Below are 22,323 nucleotides of genomic sequence, written 5' to 3'. Positions count from 1 at the left end.
ATTCTTCATTTTATAAATAAAAAGTTGAATTCATAAGCAATTAAGCACACACAGCTCAAAAAACTTAGAGGTTTTGCTGCCATGACAGTAGCTCATGGTGGCTAAAATTAGGTAATTTTATCAGTGTTAATTTCGTTAACAAAAAATGTGATGAAAAATGTTCCTCAATGACGAATGACCATTTCCATGAAGAAGACAAGACAAACTAAAAATAGATCTTTGATAATAAAAACTGACAAAATTATGTTTTGTTTTCGTTGATGAGACAAGCTGAGACTAAAATTTGGTGGGCTATCGCACTGTATGAGCAGTATGAGCTCAGAGCATCAACAGGTTGCTAAAAGCCAGTAAATAATCAGTCTCAGGATGATTCATTAGCCTGCAAAACCCTCTGAACTGGAGCAGCGTCAGCTTTTACTGCAAGTTGTGAGCTGTAAACAAACAGTCATGTGTGTCTGACTGGATGGTGGAGCTGTTTAATGGACTGGTGTAGTTTTTTTTAGTTGAAGCAGTGGCTGTTAGCACCTAGCAGCGCTTGTGAGTCGCTTGACCATAGCAGAGAGTAGATGCCAGCTACTGGACTTCACATCTGTTGATCCTTAGCCCCCAGGAAGAGTGCTGAGCTCTGAAGCCAATTTTCAAAGAGGCCAAACAATGAGATGTACAACCACCGAGTCCATCATGATGCCATTGGGCCCAAAAAGACTTTTTCTCATTGCCTTACATTGTGAAAGAGACATCTGTGAATCAATGATACATTTTTTTGAGTGTCACAACCCTCTTGAAATTACTTGTTTTACTATCAGGATTTGATACATTTGGTCCTATGAAATTTGAAAATGACATTTGATTAAATCATTTTATCTCCATTTGAGTTAGCAAAGCACTTAACCAGGAGTCAGCCGGCTCACCCAGCAGAAGTCTCTGGTGCACCAAAGGCCCAATGATGCGGAAGCAGCACCGGTTATCCAGGTAATTTTATATGAGGTAGTCAACATTTTTGACTTCATGCACCACTAAGCAACTGTAATAGAAATGAAGAGGGCCCACCCACCAACACCAATGTTTCCCCTACCATTATATCAGGGAGGCGCTCCGCCCCCATCCCCCCTTGAAGGTCAAGTTAATTTTATTTAATTCTATTTTCTATATAGCGCCAGATCACAACAGAAGTCATTTAAGGTTATCTTTCCTATAGAACAGGTTTATTCCTTGTCCTTTTATTAAACAAACTAAATAGCCTTATGTTATTTGTCTTATTTACACGACGGCATGTCATTTCTGTCTCCACATGGTCGCGTGTTTACAATTCTCCTCGCTCTCTGTATCGCGCACACACAGGTAAGCACACTCCCACCAGTGGACAGAAAGTGCGCGTCAGAAAATATGTTGCGTCAACCACCTGAAAAACAGACAAAAATATCTGCGTTTTTTAAACGCTGTCACGGTGGTGAAGATGGTGAAGAACGAAATATTACAATGTTTAGTTCAGTGTACAGTTCAAACAATTGTTCAGTTGTTATATTGACTGCTGTCATTAAAATAAACACAACAAGGCGCTGTAAACCTAGGGGAAACACTGAACACTGTATCCAGTTTTCTTTATACATCCATAGTTAATCCCCACAGGATTCACCCAGACCTAGACTGTCAAGATAGTGTTCATGGGTTTATTGCTGTTTTACGAGCAGGTAAGAGTCTCAGTTATCTGTGAGTGTAGCTGTGTTGTAAGGTAACACTCTCATCTCAGCACAGTTTTCTCTGACAGAGCTGAAAGTCAAGTTTTAATCAGCGACTCTGTGAGGGGACATGAGTTTAAGCCTCCAGGCTAACATGTTTGAAAGAATTCAGGCTGAAATAGTTATTATTCTGCTTTTTGAGATCAGTGAGTCAGACTTTACAGAGAACAAATCCTAGGTGTCTTAAAATAGTTATTTATGGTCTCACAGTTTGACATTTTGAGTTTTTTAAATGACAGTAAGTGTGTGGTCATAAATCATCCTTTAAACCTGTCAAAAACGCTGCTGGAGTAATGCAAGTTTGTAAATGTGTACAAATTATTGGTAGAAAAAAATTCTGTCTACATGAAAGTGCAACACTTGATTCAACCTCTCACCTTGATTCCAATTTACAATACCTACTAATTTAATTGATTCAAAAAGAAAACCACTTTGACTAAAAGCAATGACTAAAAGTTGACCAAAATGTTTGAAATGATTTTTCATCTACTAAAACTAAACTAAAACTATGAAGGATGGAAAAAAACTAAATGTGACTAGAACTAATTAGCATTTCAGTCTAAAGATCTAGACCTGATCTAATATAGCTGCTAAAATGAACACTGCATAGAATAAATGTAAGTGACATGACTAAATCACTTTGCTGACTTTATAACTCTTCTTTACTTGTGCTACTGTTATGATGTGTTTTATAATTTGGCATTATCATTACACTGGCAAATTAAGTTGAGGTTCATTAGCAGTAAAGCACATTTCTCAACTCAGTACACTTTGTTTGCAAAATTTAATGCGTATTGCTCTTAAACTGACATTACTGAGTCAGTTTGCTGATTTTATGACCCCTGAGTATGAAAGTTCATTCTTTAAAATGGTAATTTGACCAAATAATCTTAACTCAAGGTCCCCTTACTACCTTTATTTAATACCATTTTGCTCTTTATTTGTTTTAGTAAATGTATGTCTCTTTTCTACTTGTGTTACCAATTCGCTACATTTTAAAATCAACTTTATGACCTAATTGCCACTCGTGGCCACAGTGTTTTGCAAAATTTTTATAAGCTTGTTTTGATACTCTGATTCATCCTTCCCACAATTAGTTCAGCTCTCACCTTTGCACTGTGAAGAGCCAAAACTCTTTTTCCACCTCCTAAGTGTCTGCCTTTCTTCTCTCTCCACACCCTTGGCTTCCTCCACGTCTCTCTCCAGCTCCTGTCTTTAACCTGGATACCAGTGATAGGTGATACTGTATGCTATGTACGATGATTCATCTCTCTATGTCTTTCCTCTTCTATTGCCCTTACTACCCAACATCCTCTCTCTCACACTCTCCCAAGCCTCCTCCCCAGCTCCCTCTGTCCCTGCCCTCACATTCGGTTTCCTTTCCGGGAGGCTGGTAGAAAGAGAGTCCCAGGGAGATGATGGCGGCAGCCTCCAAGATGATGAGTGTAACATCCTGTAAGGCCTCCCACACAAGTTCCAGGAAAGTCTTGGGCTTCTTCGGGGGGATGAAGTTTTGGCCGTACGTTTGGCACCGACGCTCCAGGTCTGCCGGGTCCCCACTGAGACCTGACAGATGGGATGGGTAAATAAGACAGGCCGAGATGTTAGCAAATTTTTTTCTGTAAAAACAAGAAAGAAACTCATATGAAATTCACATGCCAGGAGTGATCAAAACACATCTGCACACACTGGCAAATTCACTATTCAGTTAAGCAATATCTAACTTAAGGTCATGCTGTTGTACTGAATAGCCTTGCTGATATTCAGTACAGCACCATCTCGAGTGTGATATTTACTAGTTTTAGTAATTTAATTCAGATGTTGTTTTGTGGAAATATCTCCATCTTTACAGTACATAGTTTGTTACAACAATTGTTAATGTAGGCCAATTAACAGTTAATGTAATTAATGTAATTTAGAACACCTGTAAAGCAGGCTGTTCTCATGCACTGTTTGACGTATACCTATGAAAAGTATTGCACCATAATTCATACAAAAACCACACAATCATGAGCCAGTAATTCATGTATAACCCACATAATCCAGAAGGCTGCGATCCCAAGACCAATGCACTGACAGGACTATTAGGATATGTATGAGGATACGTTGCATAGTGAAAAGTCCTGGTGATGTTGCATTTATAACAGCACTCATAGAATTCCTGTTGTCCAATCAAATTACTTGGCCAGAACTAATTGTTGTATGCGTGTCTTTTACGCTATTTTAAATAAAAAGTTTCTTTAAATCAGTGACCATTTGAATGGTTCCAGGTTCACCATCATCCAAAGTGTAGCTAGATAAAATTCCATATGGCATGTTTAGCAGGTAGTAATTTATCACTAGGAAACACAAAGACATTAGACACTCATTACACACTACTACACTCATGCACAATCAGCACAAAATCACAATAGAATCAATGACTTATGGCTGCTAACTCCAAGTTTACTTTCCTCCCTCCAAACTCTGTCTCTCCCATCTCCAACCTCACTGCAACATCTCCATCCTCACCATCCTCTCCCCTTCAACCTCACCCCTAAGTAATTCAGTTTCCATGGTGACCATGATATCAGGTCCAGGGCTTCCTGTCTCTAACAGGTTTCTGCCCAGCAACAGGTGATGTCACTCCCCCAGTGTGCTAGGTTTGGAGCAGAGCTTTTTTTTTTTTTTTTTTTTGATTGGCTGTTAGGGTGGGGGGAACAGCAATTTGTATACTGTGGTTGGCCAAGATTGGTGACTACCTTTGCTTCCGTTTGCCTCTGTGTGTGTGTGTGTGTGTGTGTGTGTGTGTGTGTGTGTGTGTGTGTGTGTTGGGAGACATTCTGGTCCAATGTGCTTGCTGCAGGGAGTCATATGTAGCTCCCAGGCTTGCCGAAGAGTTGTGTAGCAATATGACGCTCAACAGGGTTCAGGCCAAGGCGAGGCAGAGAGAGACAGAGAGAAAGAGAGAGAGGGAGAGAGAGACAGACAGAGAGAAAGAGAGAGAGAGAGAGAGAGAGAGAGAGAGAGAGAGAGAACAGGTGACCTTATGCTGAGTAATCGTAGTGAGCTGTATCCTCCCTCCATTAGTCCATCCCTCCCTCCCTCCATCTACCGTCCATCCCGTCGTTCTTCCCTTCCTCCTCATCCTCTTCCATAGCCTCTCCTGTTGGCTCTCCTCCTCCTCATCCTCTCTTTTTCTCCCTCTCTCAATCTCTCCTTGATGTGTCCTTGACAATGCGGCAAGCTGTTCTAGCTTTCCCTCATCATCCCCCCATACACACACACACAAACACACACTCCTTTTCTCACTCCCTCTTTCTCTTTTTCCTCATTTCTCCTCCACATCTTTTCTGTCTCTTCAATGTGGATATAATGGTCTCATACTGCAGTCCTGGGGTAACCATATCTTTGTGTGTGTGTGTGTGTGTGTGTGTGTGTGTGTGTGTGTGTGTGTGTGTTTATGAGAGCAAGAGAGAGAAAGAGAGAGAGAGAGATCCCATTCTGTATTGGTTTAACCCCCACTCTGCTCTATGTATCGTATTACAAATGACGCTCAGCATCAACTGCATAATAATGTCTACACGTGAGGTACATTAACCCCGGTGTGTGTGTGTTTTATCTATTTGTGTAGAACCGCTGCAAGATATGCATTTCTGTGGACATAAGTTTTTCTCAACTGTAAATACACACATTTTCCCATCAATCTATCTGATCTGCCGATTCATGTTCCTCCTCTGTGATCATCAGTTTGATTGTAAAAGGAGACAGCAGGAGTTTTTGTTGTACTGTCAAACGCCTCAGATCTGGAGCAGAAAATATCTTGAGCTTTGAGTTCAGAATGATCAGTTTCCAGTAATGACATTAGATTTCTCCAAGGTGGGAAACATCGTTCCTTATCTGTGTTTGCACTTTGGCTGGTTTGTCGCGCAAGACAATTAATAATTTGTGAAAGTTAGCACAGTGTAAAAGAAGCCTGAGTGTAAGGAGGGCAGTGTGTGTGTGTGTGTGTGTGTGTGTGTGTGTGTGTGTGTGTGTGTGCGTGTGTGTGTGTGTGTGTGTGTTTGTGCCAACTGTACTTTGTAGGGACAACTGCAGATACATGACTCTGTGTGTATGCTGGGTTTGTTGGAACCTGCTGCACTGATTTCTGACCAGCTCACAGTATCAAATTAGCAACACTCAACACAGACTTACTGTAACTTAACACCCACCAACTCTCTCACTTTTTCTCCATCTCTCTCTCTCTCTCTCTCTCTCTCTCTCTCTCTCTCTCTCTCTCACACACACACACACACACACACACACACAAACACTCATATTCTTTGCTTACACTTGAACACACACTCCTCTCCCTCCATTCCCCCCTCTGTTCCTCACCATCTCACAGTTCTCAGTCATCTTTCTCTCTCTTGCTGACTTTCCCAGCCAACTTCTCTCTGCTGTTGTGTTGCTAGGTTACAAACTAGTTGAAGGAGTGGGTGTAGTGTGGTACCACACCCCTGTAAGAACACCCAAGTGGGAGCATGTATGTACAAAAGACACAAAAACCCAAATTTTACCCTCACAAATCAAAAATAGGCTATTTGACTGGCATAATCATATCAACTTTTGTGTGTGTTTGTGTGTGAGAGAGACAATAGCCCATTTTACACTGCCTGTTTAAGGTGGAAATATCACGCCATTATGCCCCCTTGCCGTGCTGTATATAAGGTACAATCACAGAATTGGAGGAACAAAGTGGTCTCATTTAATCCGCCTCGAGAGATAGCAACAACGCTGAAACGACATCTATATAAATAGGACAGCTGGCAGGGCGGGTGTGATGTTCTGACGTCATGCTATATGTACGACCCACCGCGTAGATTTAAAAAGTAGCTCATAGCAGTTAGTGGCTAACTCAAAGAAGACTGGGAAAACAATGAGATTCAGAAGCTCCTTACCCTCAAAGCAGAGGACGAGATCATCCGCCATATAACAGTTTGACAAATAAAAGTTAGATATCATTAGAGCCCCCACTAACAATTATTCTAATTACAGATTAATCTATTGTCTATTGTTAACTTTTACAATTAATGTTCTACAAATTGTCTGAGAATTGTGAAATAAAGTCTTCAGGTTGCTTATTTTGTCCTATCAACCATTTTAAATCCAAAGATCTTTATCTTTATCTTTATTAGTAGGAGTGTAAATCACAAGTTTAATCACGATACGATATCAATTCTTTGTACAACGATTTAATATTTGCTGATACTAGAGGTCAACCAATTTATCAGTCAATTAATCAGCACCAATAGGATGTCTTACAAACTACTGTTTTCAGCAGAAGTTGCCTCAGATAGAAGCCGATGGCTGCGCAGCCTCCACCAGTCCCGCAGGAATGTAACTTACATCAACGAGAGAAGCTGAAGAGAGGAGGGTTGTGTAAATTGGAGCAAAATTGAGCTTCTTCAGTGGCTACGGGTCCAGAGAGAGCAGCTCCCTTCTGCTGTGTGACTGTGTTTTAGTGTTTTACTTTTCATCTTAACATGCATTTAAAAACACTTTATGCCTGGACAGCATCAGTGATTTCGGTGTTATTAGCGCTAGAACAAAAGTCCATCACTGAGTAAATGCTGCCACCTCCTTTCCAAATTAAAAGCCCTCATTTCACAATAAAAGCTCTCTACTGTTTCATACACAGTCCAGCCATATAGGCTACTATGTTTTGACATTGTGTTATTTTTCATGAATCATTGAGAAAGTATTTTGAGTATTTTAAGTATCCAAAATGACTCCACTTTAAAGCATCTTGTTTGAAATTACCTTGGATTTTTTTTTACCAGACAATTAGTCAGCTATTTGCTCTCTCCTGTTCCAAACTATAGTTCTTATATCAGCCCTCAAAAATCTAACATCGGTCAACCTCTAGCTGATATCACAAATTCTGCCATGTATGATTTGATTCAATTCAGAGGCCTGCAATCATTATAAGACAATATCAGTAAACACCCTCCTCGTATCTTTCCCTAACTGCTTGCCATTGCGCTAGACCACTAGCACTGTATCACTATATCAGTCCAGATTAATGTATCATTTCAACCAGAGTTAGTATTCTTTATTTGTCATTACAGGTCCATGGTGTAGGATTTAGTGGTATCTAGTGAGGTTTAGTGAGGTTGCAGAACTGAAACCTCACTGCTAGATACCATGCAGACACCAAAATGTGAAACAACCAATAGTCCTATCTAGAGCCAGTGTTTGGGATTGTCCGTTCTGGGCTACTGTGAACAACATGGTGACTCTGTATGTAGATGTAAAAAGAGATGTTCGGATACCATGTATTTCCTCCCTGATACCAACTGTGATACTTAACTTGCATATAGGCCAATACCAGGTACTGATCTGGTACCATTGCATTAAAGAAAAGAAAAGTAAAAAAAAAAAAATCCAGCTGTACACTAACTTTGTATGGATGTGAAATGATCACTATGATTGTTGTATGGCATGGCTCAGGTTAAAACCTGTGTAAAAAGAAACAAATACATGTAGAGAGAATGAGTGGCAAAGAACTTTCTTTTATCCAATGTAAAATATTGCCTTTTTTTTTTTTTACATTTTGTGGCTAATGTTACACTATTCAATGGATATAAATTCTTCTTCACCACTCTAAAACAGCAGTTGCCTTTGGCTACACCGCACAACTTGCTGTGCAAGCTACTGTTTTAGAGCGGTGAAAAAGAACTGACTTCCAGAAAAACTGCCATTTTAGTTTATTTATAAATTACCTGTTACTGGATTGGTGCATAGTCCCGTATACTCGCTGATACCCGATCCAGCATATTAGATTGTATTGGAGGCTGTTCTGATACTGATATCAGTATCAGAACAACTCTAGATATAAACAGCTAACAAAACCACAACAATTCTTCATTTCAGGTGATTACACACCCAAGAAAACATAATTGTGAATATTAAAGCTGATGAACAGGCCCTTGTACCTCTGCGCAACTCGGGGTGCTGGCAGGAGGACAGTTGATATGGCAGTTCATTTATGTCAAAGTCAGACCCTGCACACAGGAGTGAGATGGCACATCCTTCATAAAGTGTGGGCGCTAGAATGGCCAATTTCACATTTTGTACCATTTCTTTTTTCCACTACAGGGCGCTGAAGAATACACTAATGATATGAATACGTCTTTGTACGTCAAATATAAACCACAGCCTTTAAATTTCAGGTAAATCAAAAGACAAGTGTCTGATAAGACGTACCTCCTGTCGCCACTAGGTGGCGCTATGACCATCATGGAATATGGTCATATAGATGTGTTCAGGGTGAGACTATTATGAATCATGAGAAGTCTGGTGGAGATCAGACCATTTACTCCAAAGTTATAGCAATTTCATGTTTCATGGCGAGACATCTTAATTCAACACTCCGCAGCGGGCATGCCCTTCATCATGAGGAAGATCTTGTAATAACTTTTGATCACAACGTAGTCAAGCTCACACAACCCAAGTTTGAAGCCAATCTAATTAAATTTGTAGGACAAATTTGTTAAAATACAACACGTGGGAAACACCAAAAATGACCACAGAATTCAAAATGGCCAACTTTCTGTTGGGTTAAGGCAATGGTTCCAAGAGACTTTTTTGTGCATCTGGGCATGATTCACATGTGTACCAATTTTCGTGTATGTTGGTGAAACATGCTGCAGGGGCCTTACTTTAAAGGGCGTGGCCAAGCAATTTAGCCACGCCCATTGACAAAACTCATATCACGTGTCCAGGCCTAGACTATAAAGGAGCGTGTGAAGTTTCAGGCAGATTGAAGGAAGTACACTTAAGTTAATGGAAATTGCTGTGTTTTGGGGAAACATAGACCTTCGCCCTGCTCTCATGGCAATGCCGTTTGATGAAAACTCACAGTTTCCACAATAAAGCATCATCAAGGTCTTATGGCTTTTTTAAGAGAGTTTGAGGTGGATCTGGTCAACTTTGTAGGAGATGTACATCAAAGTATAAAACATGTTATTTCCTGTTACCAGTAGGGGGCGCTATAACTATCACTAATTATTGACATGTAGATGTGTTCAGGGCAGGTCTGTCATCAATCCTGTGAAATTTGGGGAAGATTGGACCATGTATGCTGGAGTTATAAACTACATCCTGTTTTGTGGCGGTACAGCTAAGTTTGACGCCTTGCCACGGTCACATGGTTTGACAAAAACTCAAGCCTCAAAAAAAATTTCTTCTTCAAGGTCTTGCAGTGGGACAGACCAAGGTTTGAAGTCGATCGGATTAAATGACTAGGACTAGTTCGTTAATTTAGGACCCCTGGAAATGGGCAAAAATGCATCAAAATTGCACAGTAAATTCCAAATGGCGGATTTCCTGCTGGGTTTAGATGGGGTTTAAATGGGTCCAATAAGCTTTTTTATACGTCTTGGGATGTTACATGTGCCTACCAAGCTTCGTACACGTCGGTCAAACCAGCTTTGGGGGTTGGGACCTCGAAATTTTGTGGGGGGTGTTAAGCCTCTCAAAAATGCAATTCATTGACGAAAATAATAATAATTCCTTCAGTTTCAATAGAGCCTATCTATCTATCTATCTATCTTGCAAGTTAATCAAAATTATACATTTCAGATTAATTGATTAATTGAAAGAATAATGAATATAGTTGCAGGGCCATGGACTCATATTTACAGACCCTGCAGGTGTGCTTTTTGAGATTCAACCCTTGCACACTTTTATTCCATTCATCCATTTATGGATTTACTTTATCAGCTTTCCATCCATGCATCCATTATAATCCCATCATCCATTCACCAATCAATTCATCCAGGAATCCATTCCAGCCAGGATTACACTCCATGAATAAAATGTGTTTTTACTGTTTGATGAAAGAGCTTTCATTTTATTCTGCATCATTCAGTCTGAGGTGCGTTGCGCTGCAGTGAAATTGGTAAATTCAGTCTACTTGCGTAGTAATAATGCACAAGTAAAATAAAATTAATGCTGTCTTGGAAATTTTTGTGATCAAAACATTGTGTTATTATGGTAGTGTTTTAACAAAATTTGATGTTGTCATTGAATGATTGATGGCTTGTAATCTGTTTCATTTATTCGAGCCAAACGATCATGATTTGGACACAGTTTGCAGCAACACCAATGTGACTCCACCAAATAATACAATGCCATCCATCCTTTCACTTTTTCTTTCAATTTATCTCAGTGTAGCATTTTATCTTACTGTTAGCCCATCTCCATTCAACCACTCCACAAATCCATCCACAAAGCCAGCAATCTATTCACCCATTCATGTGTCTACTACTCATTCACCCAAACATCCATTCCATCAGTCTATTCATACATGCATTCTAATCCATTCATCCATCTAGCAATCTACTCCTCCATTATTCATCCATCCACTGATCTACTTTTTTAACTATTCATCCATTCGTTCAACCATGCCCGCTCACCATCAGTGGTGCTGGACTGTAGTCTCTGGCAGAGCCCTTCTGTGTCTCCATAGCTGTCCTGGATCTTCTGTAGGGCATCATTCCCTCGGAGCTCCATCAACTCCCTGAGCTCTGTCACCGTGACCCCAAAGTCTCCCCCTGCATGGCTGCCATCTGCCCTTCCTCCTCCGCCTCGTGTCCCTTTGGGATAAAACTCCACTGCGCTGTTTGCCATTTCTCCCATAGTGGCTGTTGTTGACATGTCAGTAAGGTTTTTTTCTGTTTTGGTCCTCCTTTCTCTCTGCAGTCTGTCCTCAACTCAGTTCCCCTTTCGTTTGGTTGGTGGAGGGTTGTTCATGTGCTCAACAGTCAGAATCTTGGTTGGATCTTGATTTCTCACTTATAAAAATGTGTAATTATAATGATACACTTAAACCCTTTCTTAATTTCATTTAAGAGCAATCAAGGGGCGTTGGTTGGTTTTGTTTTTTTCTCCTCACTATCTTGGCCTAGCCTCCCACTGCTCCTTTAATTCTCCATAGCAGGAGGAGGAGGGTGAGGGGGATCAAGGACGGCAAGCAGGGGCACTTCAGAAGTGTGATGTCTGAATGAATCCAGCTTTCTTTTCCTTCGTCTCCTCTGCGACTCCGCTCTTTCCTCGTTTCTGTCCCCCTCCCTCCAGGGTCACGGCCAGTCCATGGACAGACGGACGGACGGGCTGACAGGCTTACAGACAGGGATGGAGGGATGATGGACGGATGGAGAGAGGGGCGAGCAAGGCAAAGGCGGCTGATAAATCAGAGACAGGAAGTGGATCCAGTTCAGAGGTAGCTACTGCTGCATCTCCAGGACCTAAGAGAGAGCAAGGGAGAGATAAATCATTACCACCTTGTTGTCTTGATCTCACCCACTATCATTACACTCTGACTGGATTCAGTTGTCAAACTTGTACTTTTGATGCAGCAGCTACCATCAATACATCAGTCTTCATTTAAGTAAATAAATGTATGACTTTTATACAGTCATGTTAGAAATTGGTACAAACATACTACAATTCATTCATCATAAACATAAGATCATTATTAGTATGATCATAGTCCTGTAAGTACACCCAAAGGAGCTGTATGTGATATTCAGAGCATATCTATGATTCAGAGTCTGAGTCAGCATTGTCAGCACATGGCTCTCAACATGGAGGTGGCTGAGCAGGTGGCTAGCAGCTAATGGTGCTAGCAGCTAATGGTGCTAAAAAGGCAAACAATACTAATAATTAGGGATGCACCGAATATTCGGTAATCGAATATATTCGGCCGAATATTGCAAAAAAACATACATTCGGTATTCGGTGGAATAAGTTAAAAGCAAGGCCGAATAATAGCTCTGTGTTTTGATAACGCAATCAAACAGCGTGCCGTGTCGGGCCGAGTAAAATGTCGGCAGTGTGGCGATCCACCCGTCACCACACTTGCATTTGCGACTAAAAATAGTTTTGAGCGAGCAAAATAGGCTTAAATCATTCAGCACGCTGTGCGAGCAGCCTACAGATTTCAACCAGCAGCAGAAACGAAAGGCGAATCCCACCGATTGTGGGTTGAACGGGGGTCACAGACACAGACAGTAATGTATTCCTGTCAAATACGGCGGCCATCGGCTTACCGGCGACGGATAAGTCGGTTCCAATAATATCCTCTTCTTGGCGTGTGGACTGCCCAGAAGTACCTGAACAGCCGAGCCAGCCGAACACAGGTATGTGACGTGATTCTTATTTTATTTATTTATTTTATTTTGATCCCCCCTATGTTCATCACTGATTGATGCTGTTTTTGAAGTATGAATAAGTCAATAAGTAATTTATTCCATTGAAATATCATTGATGTATTATAGAAAAGTGATTTATCTTTTTATAAATGACAAAAGGCACATCTGCCTCATTTTCACTGTGGTATCATGATACTACTCAGAACCATGATATTTTCATTGGTATCGTACAGTGGGATCCAATTTTGGTACCGTGACAACACTAATCTGGAGGGGGTTCATCTGCAAAAACTAATGAAAAACTAAACAACGATATTCGATATTCGGTACTCGGTACTCGGTACTCGGTATTCGGCCAAGCGTTTAATATTATTTGGCTTCGGCTTCGGCCACAAATTTTCATTTCAGTGCATCCCTACTAATAATGGCAATAATGTGCTGACAGAGCTAACCGGGGTGAACCAGAGGGTGGGTGTCACACTTTCAAAGCGACGCCAGCACAGTGCAGAGTGGCGGCAATTAGCTAGCCAGTGGGACACACAAACCAAAAAAATCACATCCACTATCATGTACATGTAAATGACTGTCTACCGCAACAAAGAACAGAGAATCTTGAATTACAACACACACAGAGGGATTGTGAATTCATTCTAGAATCAGAACGCCGTTACTCCACGTTATCTTTACATAGCAAATAGCCTAGTTGTTTGCTGCTATAGTAATATTCAGAATGTTGTAAGAATGTATGCAGAACATTTTAACCTTTGCAAGGTTTTTCCACATATGAAGCTATGTAAACACCTTTGTCTCACTTCATGCAATGTTTAAACCTCCATTTATTTATTTTTTTGGCTACTTTCAGGCAGGATATCGAGCTGTAAACACATGCACATATTATTACTTAAAAATAAAGTTGATATGGCTAACATGTTAGCCAACAGTGGCATTTATACCTTCAGTTGGTATTGAGTAACATTAACGTTATTTTAGCCACAATTCAATACACCAGCTCCTGAGAAAAAAAAAACTTCTTTCCCTAGCTGTTAAATCCTGTGTTCTCCAGCTAGTTGCTAACTTTGTCTGTTGTTTAGTGATGGGTAGGTGGCGTACATTTGGGTTGTCGGGAGGTCAAAGGTGCTGCAGAGTTGGTGATACCTCTTGGTTTATCACTACAAGTTTATTTACACTTCAGCAGCAGTCTGGTCATTTCATCCATTAGTAATTAAAAGCACAGATCTCCTGAAAGGCCATAACATTTTCATCTGATACTGAATATCATAACACCAACACCTTGCCTACAGAATGGCATTATTCTGTTTCTCGTCAAGAAAGCCCATGAAAAGACCAAAACCAGCAACGTGATGGCTTGTCTCTCTGTTCTTTCATACTTCTCTACCCTGTCTGTGGCTCTCAGCTCCAAGCCCATTGGTTCCTAGTCAAGATTTAAATCTCTAAGAACACCTTACAAATATATAGATTCACTTTTAAAAAGGATCAGTAATTCCTTAAAGAGGTGGGTACTGTAGTTTTTGTCAGCTGTAGAACATTTGGTGCTCTAGTGAGTGTTTCCAGCAAGCTGTTCTCATGCACTGTTTGTATGTTTTAAAGTACATTTAAGTAATGAACCAAAATTCGTACAGATTATACATACTCATGAGCCAGAAATGCATGTATAATTTGTGGATTTTGGAAGGCTACAACCAATCAATGATCAATGCTGTGATTAGAGATGTACCAATACCACTTTTTCCTTCCCGATACTGATTCCGATCCCTGAACCTTTGTTATCTGCCGATACCGAGTACCGATCCGATATCAGCTCGTAAAATAAAAATGGATGGGATATGAATTGTTGTATGTCTCAGCTCCTAAAACTCTATGTAAAATATTAAGAAATAAATACATAATAGTAGAATGAATGCTATAAAACTTTTTTTTATTATTATTATCCAGTGTTGACACAGATCAAGACACAGGTTAAAGTGCAGCCACACAATTTGGTAAAAAAGACATTATAAAGGCTACAGCAGAATGCTTTTTAAACTCCGCTCCGTTTCCGTTTTGTTTGCCTGTAGCGTGCCTATGTGTAATGATGTGAGGCATTACATGGTATCGGATTGGTCATAGGCTGTACTCGCCGATACCCGATACCGCATTTTAGGCAGTATCGGTATCGGTACAACTCTAGCTATGATGGGAGTAAAGTGTTAAGAAGGAAGTGGTCTCATTACGTTGGAGGTTGAGGTGGTTGATAGGTCACAAAACACAGGACTTTCCCCAGGAGACCAGTGTTTTGAACCATATGAACTTTAAATCAACTTGTAAGGTACATCGTCACCATGGTTCTTTTCCTAAACCTAACCACAGTAACTTGCCTAAACCTAGCCAACATAATTTTATCTTAAGTATGCAACTTACCATTAAATACATAACATCATTTATGGGGCACTAATTCATAAGATATCATACGAGCTGTCATATAAATTGTTTCCAGCAACATGTTTTTGTTACTTTTTGGACAACAATGGAGCTCTATGGCACAATTCATTGGTGGTTTTAATTTTTTCATTGGACTTGCTGACAGTAAGAAAAACTAAAAACCGTCTTGTGACGATGATGCAGCAATCTGTGACTTAAGGGGGGGGGGGGGGGGGGCTCACCTTCATTTTCATTTCAACTACACACCTGTAAAGTTTCGTGACGACTGCATACACACACTAGGTGAAAACAATACCAGCCATCTGTGATCAATATCATCACCATCATGCTCCTTTAGTTTAAGCCATGTAATGTTACTTCAAACCAGGTATGTTCGGTCACTCCATCACAAACCGTGCCTGGCCCTGGACTCATCTACATCCCTTGTAGGTGTGATTAATGTTTGACTTGTTTAGTCTAATAAAAAGCTTGCGAGATCTGAAAGAGGGAAATTTCCTGAAGTGAGCTGCTCTTGTTGAATCCCCTGAAAAACAATTTCCTAATCACTGAATTAACATTTCAACCCATCTCTGGAACTGATTTAATTGAAACTAAATCTGACACTGATAGTGTTCAGTCAAACCTAGTAGAACAGCAACTTCAGCCACACTGAGTGAGACGAAGCTTCATCCCACATAAGCACTTTGTGCTGCCTGTAACTAAATCTTCTCAGCATCACACATAACACAACATATTTCTGATTGCCCTATCGGGGTATTTTACATTAGGATGAGCATAAAAAAACTGAAAGAACTGAATCTCATCATTTATTCCTTTTCTCCTCCCTCCTCTCCCTGCTTCACTCTCCCTCAGCTCCCTCTGCCTCTTGCATCTTCTCCCTCCCTTTTCCCTCTCTGCCCTGCCATGCCTCTACCCTGACTGAGAGTGTTAGTTTATGACTGAGTCACTCTGCTCTGCCTTTGAAGCTTCCTCTCGCTCTCCATCTTTTCTTATTTGCCTGCTCTCCCATCTATCTATCTATCTATTCTATCTATATGGGTTTACCGTCTGTTTTTTTACATCTTGTTTTGTGGTGTCTCGTTGCTTATTATTTTACCATCCTCTTTTTTCCTCTCTCCTGACTCCCTCATTTTGTCGCTATCCCTGTCTATCTGCTTCCTGCTACTGCAATCATTTATTTACTCAGCCAGTCGTGCATTTTCTTCCCAGCCCGGTCTCTTACTCACTGATTCTGTCTGATTTTATAACGCTCACGCAAGAAAAAAGCTCTTCTCTTCAGCCTCCCAACTATTGCAACTAACTCTGACCGTGTCTTTCTGTTTGTCTCTGAGCTTTGATGTGTACAGTGTACATGTGAGCCTGCATTACATAAATTGATGAAAAAAAACAAACACTTTGTTACTCAGTTTGTCATGCCTCTCTAACTCTTACATACACACACACACAGACGAATACAGTCCACTTTAGCCACAGGATACAAGCATCTCAAATGTACAGTCCACAAAAGACACTTACACTCATGCCCAGAGACATCACTTGTATGATCATTGACATGACACACACACAAATGTATCATACACCACAGTGCTTTCAAAATGAAAGTAAGACAGAGGGAGAGGGGGGCTGTGCTGACTGAAAATGTGTTTGAACATGAAAAGAGTCAGACAAAAGGTCACCACAATCCTCAGCGGCCTGCCCATTTATCCTGAATGCTAGCCGTGCCTCTCCACACACCATCCCTCAGGGGGTCAGAGCAATTTGATTGTATTTTTGTTTTGTTTTTTTTTTCTTAAGAGAAAGTGGCCTGCTCTTTTCCCTTGGGTATTTCTCTTTATCACAGAAGCAAGAAAGTTGAAGAGGTGACAGAGTGAGGAACACACGGTAGAGAAGGTCCTTGCGGGATTTGATTCTAGGCCAGCAGGGCCTCATATGCTTTGTGACTCTGTGTGTGTATGTGTGTGCTGGATGGGGCAACCCAAGCTACATCCACACACACTTGAGCACATGTGACTTAACAAGTATGTGTGCACTCATCTGTACTTCTTGAGCACACAACTGTCATCATAAGTGACTGTTCACATTACTGCTCTGTGTGTGTGTGCGAGCTTGTCAGTATTTCGTCTCCCCGTCTACACTGGCTAGTCTGCGGTCCACCTGTGCACCTGCAGTCCTACTTTCTGACAGGCATCTGAAGGGTCACCTCTGGCGGGGCCCTTGTATCTGGGCTGCTGCCTGCCGTCGCTGGCTTGGCGCCAGTCACACACTTCTGTAATGCCCAGCGGGAATAGCACACTTAGAAGTGTGGAGCCAACAGGGCACAGATATCTGCATTACTGTAGAGCACATTAAAGCAACTGGATGATGCTGGTGATGACGAGGATGATGATGGTGATGGTTTGACAAAGGGAGGGGCATGCGGTTGGACTAGGAAAGACAGAAAGAAAAAGAAAGTACTACTTGAGACTGATCAATGTCCACTGATGTGTATCCATCTGTCTTGCATCTCACACATGCATAGGCACACACTCAGTGTCCCATGTCCGTCCAACATGAGCCTCTGTCCACCTCCACCCAAAGCTACACACACACACACACACTTAATACTTGCAATTGCCAGCAAGACTGTGCAGGAATGGCCCCATGAAACAGTGTGCTTCCCACACAAAACGACCTTTCCTGGTCACCTTCAGACGTGCCTGAGCTTCATCCCTCTGCTCATCCTCATCCTCAACACATATATGGCAACAAGAGGAGGTCCTGATTAATGCCGAGAAACTACACTGTAGGCCTACTAAAAATGCAAGGGGGAGAGAGAGTGTAGCCCATGGTGCGCCACATGCCTACCCTATGTCCCTCCGCAAGGTTACCGGCCCGGCCCACTCTACCCAACTCAAACCGACCCTTAACAGGACGACTTATGAAGGTCCCTCCGGCCACAGATCATTAGCAGATCAAATCGACACCCCCGCAGCTGAGCGCTGCAGGTGCGACGTGCCGTAACCGAGACAAACAACGCAATTGATACCCAATAGCTTATAGCCTGGTACATAGGCTACTAGCGCCCGGGAAAAGCAAGAGGCAAACGGCAGTCCTTCACCAACTGACACCGGACACAGATGGATGGATGGATGGATGGATGGATATGTATCATTAGCTTCACACAAGCACATTCACGCGTACACGCGCGCACACGCATACACACATACTCATGCCATAGCGCTGTTTGCCAGGGAATTATGGTATGCCCTACTGTATATGCTATTATTACAGCTGTGTAAGGCCTGTGGGGAGAATTGCCACATTAGGCCCTGTTTCACATTCTTCAAGTCCCTTACAAACATCCATGCTACATGCTATTAATGAATCACAGAGCGAGCAACACATCTTCCCTAATAAAAACGGCGCTCGGGCGCCCGGGGTAAATATCAGTCACGCACGCGGGCACGCACGGACTCACCGACTCACCGTGCAGGCCGAGCTCAAGGACATCAGCATCAGCGCGCGGGCGGGGAGGCAGAATCCCCGTTAATCTGCGTGTGCGTGGAGCGGAGAATGTCCCAGACCGGATGAGAGTATACAAGAGGGACCGGGGCTGCGGCAGCTCCGGTTGCCTGGAGTCCGAAGGAGTGGAGGGATGAAAGACGACGACGGTGCTGATGAATATTCCGCTCCGCGCGGTCACCTGACGGTTGGTCGGCGGAGTTCTGCGGCGATTGAGGAGAGAGAGAGACAGAGAGAGAGAGACGGAGAGAGAGAGAGGATGCGCTGGGTTGAGGGTTTAAACACCTCCGTTGTAGGGAGGGGGGCAGTCCGTGCTCCGAGACGAGGGCTAGCTGCTCCCGGCGGTGAGAGCTGCTAATTTGACAGAATTAGGTTAACTGTTAAGGGCACTGGGAGAAAAAGAAAAGAAAAGAGACGCCGCGGTGAGAGGAGAAGCTCATGCGACATCTTTGGAGGAGGAGGAGGAGGAGGAGGGGTTGAGCCACTGCGAGAGCCCGCGCACACAGGAGCTCGGTCGCAGCATCCGCGAGATGAACACAGTGGGGTGGAGGGGGGGGAGGGGGGGGGTGGGGGGGTATATACGTCAAGCCCTACCTACTCGGCTGCGTGATGACGACACCGACACACCGCAGTGTATGCTTTTTGTATAGGGTATTATCAGCTCGTATTTAGAGCCATCTTTTAAAAACCGACATGCTGATGATCCCAAACGAGCCTTTTGTGCTGTAGCTCACTTTGTGATGAGTCTCTGCAAGACTGGAAAAAAATGAATACAAATTTGGTGTGTGACAGGGGACAAACGTGCATGGGAAAACATCATCTCGGAATTTCCTACTGGAATTAACTTGCCTAATCTTTTTCAATAAACATGAGTCCACCTGACTGAAAGTCTTTTGCATTGAAATGATGAATGAATGTACTGCATTAGATTAGTCACGTAAAATTAAGATTCAAAAATACTGCTCTAATAAATTTCCCAGCATGCATTAAGCATTAAAACGGCTCTTTTTTGTAGTTGGAGGAAAACATATGAAAGAAACTTGCTGTGTGTCTTTAATGCATGTTGATCATCATCATGGTTGTTTCTTCTAATAGAAGCCTAATGAAAATATTGTAAAATATGATGAGGGTTAGTAGGTCTATTGAATTCAGTCCTTAACTCAAACTTTAACAAGCCTAGGTAAAGCACCATGGGGTATTTAGTATCATGCATACTAATCAGCTTCAGACAGCAGTGGCGTGCCCTAACATGGGGCCAGGTGTGGCCATGATACAGCCTCTGCCACCCCCACCTCCCACTCCTCTGCGAATGTAATTGGATAATTGGAGGCTGACATTACTCAGTACATTTACATGACATTAGAGAAAATCGATCTATTGTTTTAGATCAACTAAAACTGGACTTTTAGAATACATGTAAACATGTTAGTCCGACTGAAATCGTACTAAATCGAATTTCTCAAAGTCAGACAAACACACCAGGATAATGTGACTGAGAGTCGGATTACTCCTGCATGTATACAGTCAATCGGACCCAAACTGGCCTAAAGGGTCTGCACATCCGCCCCAGGCTTTGACCCGTAAGTCAAATAGCATTAAATGCGTAACACAAAAATAAGCTGGTAACAACATGGTGAAATCAGCATTCAGAGCCGTACTTTTTAAAATATGTAGATAGGAGGAAAACATGGAATGGTAACCTGTTCAAAAAAGTGGTGGAACAGTTGGATGATGCACGATTGTTTGGTGTGTGACGTAAAAGGTCAACCAGAAAAAGGTCCAGTATTGACAAGCTGAAAGGAGGCATATCGCCTTTTATCGTAGCAGTGTTGGACATACCTCGGTCAATAAATCGATTGCCGTCCTGTGCTTGTATGCTGGGACAAGGACAGTAGTCCAGTTAAATGGCCTAGTTGAGCTATAACCGTAGCTCGACTTAACTGTTCATGTAAATGTAAATGTACTGACTGTCTTTAAGAGGCTACTGTGCGATTGTTTTAAAGCTAGCACAAAGGCAGTGGTACCCTGTGAAACTAGATAATGTAAGGTGTCCATTAGTACCAACCATGTCAGTCATGATGGAAAGGAGGCTAAATAATGCTCAAATTGCTGGCTAAATTTTGGTGAGAAGACAGCTGGCATTGCCTTTTCCAGAGGGTCCCTTGAACTCTCACCTCAAGATATCTGAATGAAAATGGTTGCTATAGGTACGCACAAGTGTCCCCTGAACTTAAATAGGCTTGTTTCCCATATTTCTTTCCTTACAATCAGTGTACTCCTTTGTATTAAAGCTGTGTATTTGACAATTTAAGGCAAAAGACAACCAGCCTATTTGAAGAACAGTGAATCACATAACATATACAGATACATATATATATTTAAAATATATGTACATACACACATAACATAGTAAAGATGGGATTGTTGTGGAACTCAAAAATGCTAACTGTACTGGTATTAGTCTCTGCACATCAGATTATTAATAATATTAACTGTATAAGAGAAGTCAAAGTATATCAGTATGTGATTCCTCAGCTCTCCATATTGACATAGTTTTTAGTCTGTTTTTATACTTTGCCAGCATGACTGTATTCCTAAAATTCAGTTTTGGCTTTTGTATTTTGTTGTGCCAACATTTTCAGAGGCCCCCATCTGGCCACCTCTATAAAGATTTCTGGGGGCGTCACTGCCAATCAGATAAACTGACTCTTCAAACTGAGAGAATCAGTCTGTAGTGTTTGACTGAACGGATGATGATTCAACTCTAATTACTGAGTTTAATTCTCAAATAGATTTTTCAATTTAATTGCCAAAACTCATAAGATGACTTTGAACTGATCATTATGTTTTAAAGTTGAAGCTTAAATGATTTAGTGCTGTACAGCAGCTGAGTGATTAAATGCTGTACAGTCTTTAATCGAAACTTGACATCTTTAAACACTTGGTGGAAAAACATAGATCATTTACCTCAGTAAAAGTACAACAATGTAAAATACATTACATGTAAAAGTACATCATTCAAAATCCTACTTGTAAAATGTGTCAAAGTATGAAAAATACTTGTGATGTGTAAGCAGCAGATGGAGGAAGAGGAGGAACTAATTTTGATTACTTTATACACCGTTGGGTCCAGTGTTTCCCTACCTGGGGCTAAGCCCCCTCCAAAGGGTCACAGGATAACTCTGAAGAGTCTAGAGATGATTAATAGGGGAAGCTGCTACACAAGTTTGTATACACAAGTTTGCACTTTTTTTAGACTTTCATGTCACCTTTTTGGACCTCGAGCCAGTATTTTCATGAAACAATCTGAGAAGTGAATGTGTGTTTGGTGGAACTACTAACAACTCATCTGAAACTAGACACTGTTTTCTTTATAAAGGACCACACACCAAAAGGTTTAGGAGCAACTGGTTTAGTCTTTGGCATAGCTTATCATATCTTTTTATGTAAAATGTCAAAAATGT

General features: G+C 41.6%; 1 protein-coding gene across 3 annotated transcripts in view; it reads right to left on the bottom strand.

Annotated features, from left to right (window-relative positions):
- Nucleotides 1–19,354, bottom strand: part of atp2b3b (ATPase plasma membrane Ca2+ transporting 3b) — an 81,130-nt gene extending 61,776 nt beyond the window's left edge. For all 3 annotated transcript variants that reach the window (XM_050064581.1, XM_050064579.1, XM_050064580.1), the window contains exons 1-3: nucleotides 18,824–19,354; nucleotides 11,183–12,013; nucleotides 3,108–3,305 (exon numbers count right to left, since the gene is read on the bottom strand). In XM_050064581.1, the coding sequence (XP_049920538.1) occupies nucleotides 3,108–3,305; nucleotides 11,183–11,423 (439 nt within the window). In that variant the 5' untranslated portion in view covers nucleotides 11,424–12,013; nucleotides 18,824–19,354. The remainder of the gene's footprint in view (nucleotides 1–3,107; nucleotides 3,306–11,182; nucleotides 12,014–18,823) is intronic.
- Between the last annotated feature and the right edge of the window lie 2,969 nt (nucleotides 19,355–22,323).

This window comes from Epinephelus moara, chromosome 16, assembly GCF_006386435.1.
Source record: "Epinephelus moara isolate mb chromosome 16, YSFRI_EMoa_1.0, whole genome shotgun sequence".
Lineage (NCBI taxonomy): Eukaryota > Metazoa > Chordata > Actinopteri > Perciformes > Serranidae > Epinephelus > Epinephelus moara.
The sequence above is the reverse complement of the archived record's forward strand: the minus strand, read 5'-3'. Positions and strand labels throughout refer to the sequence as shown.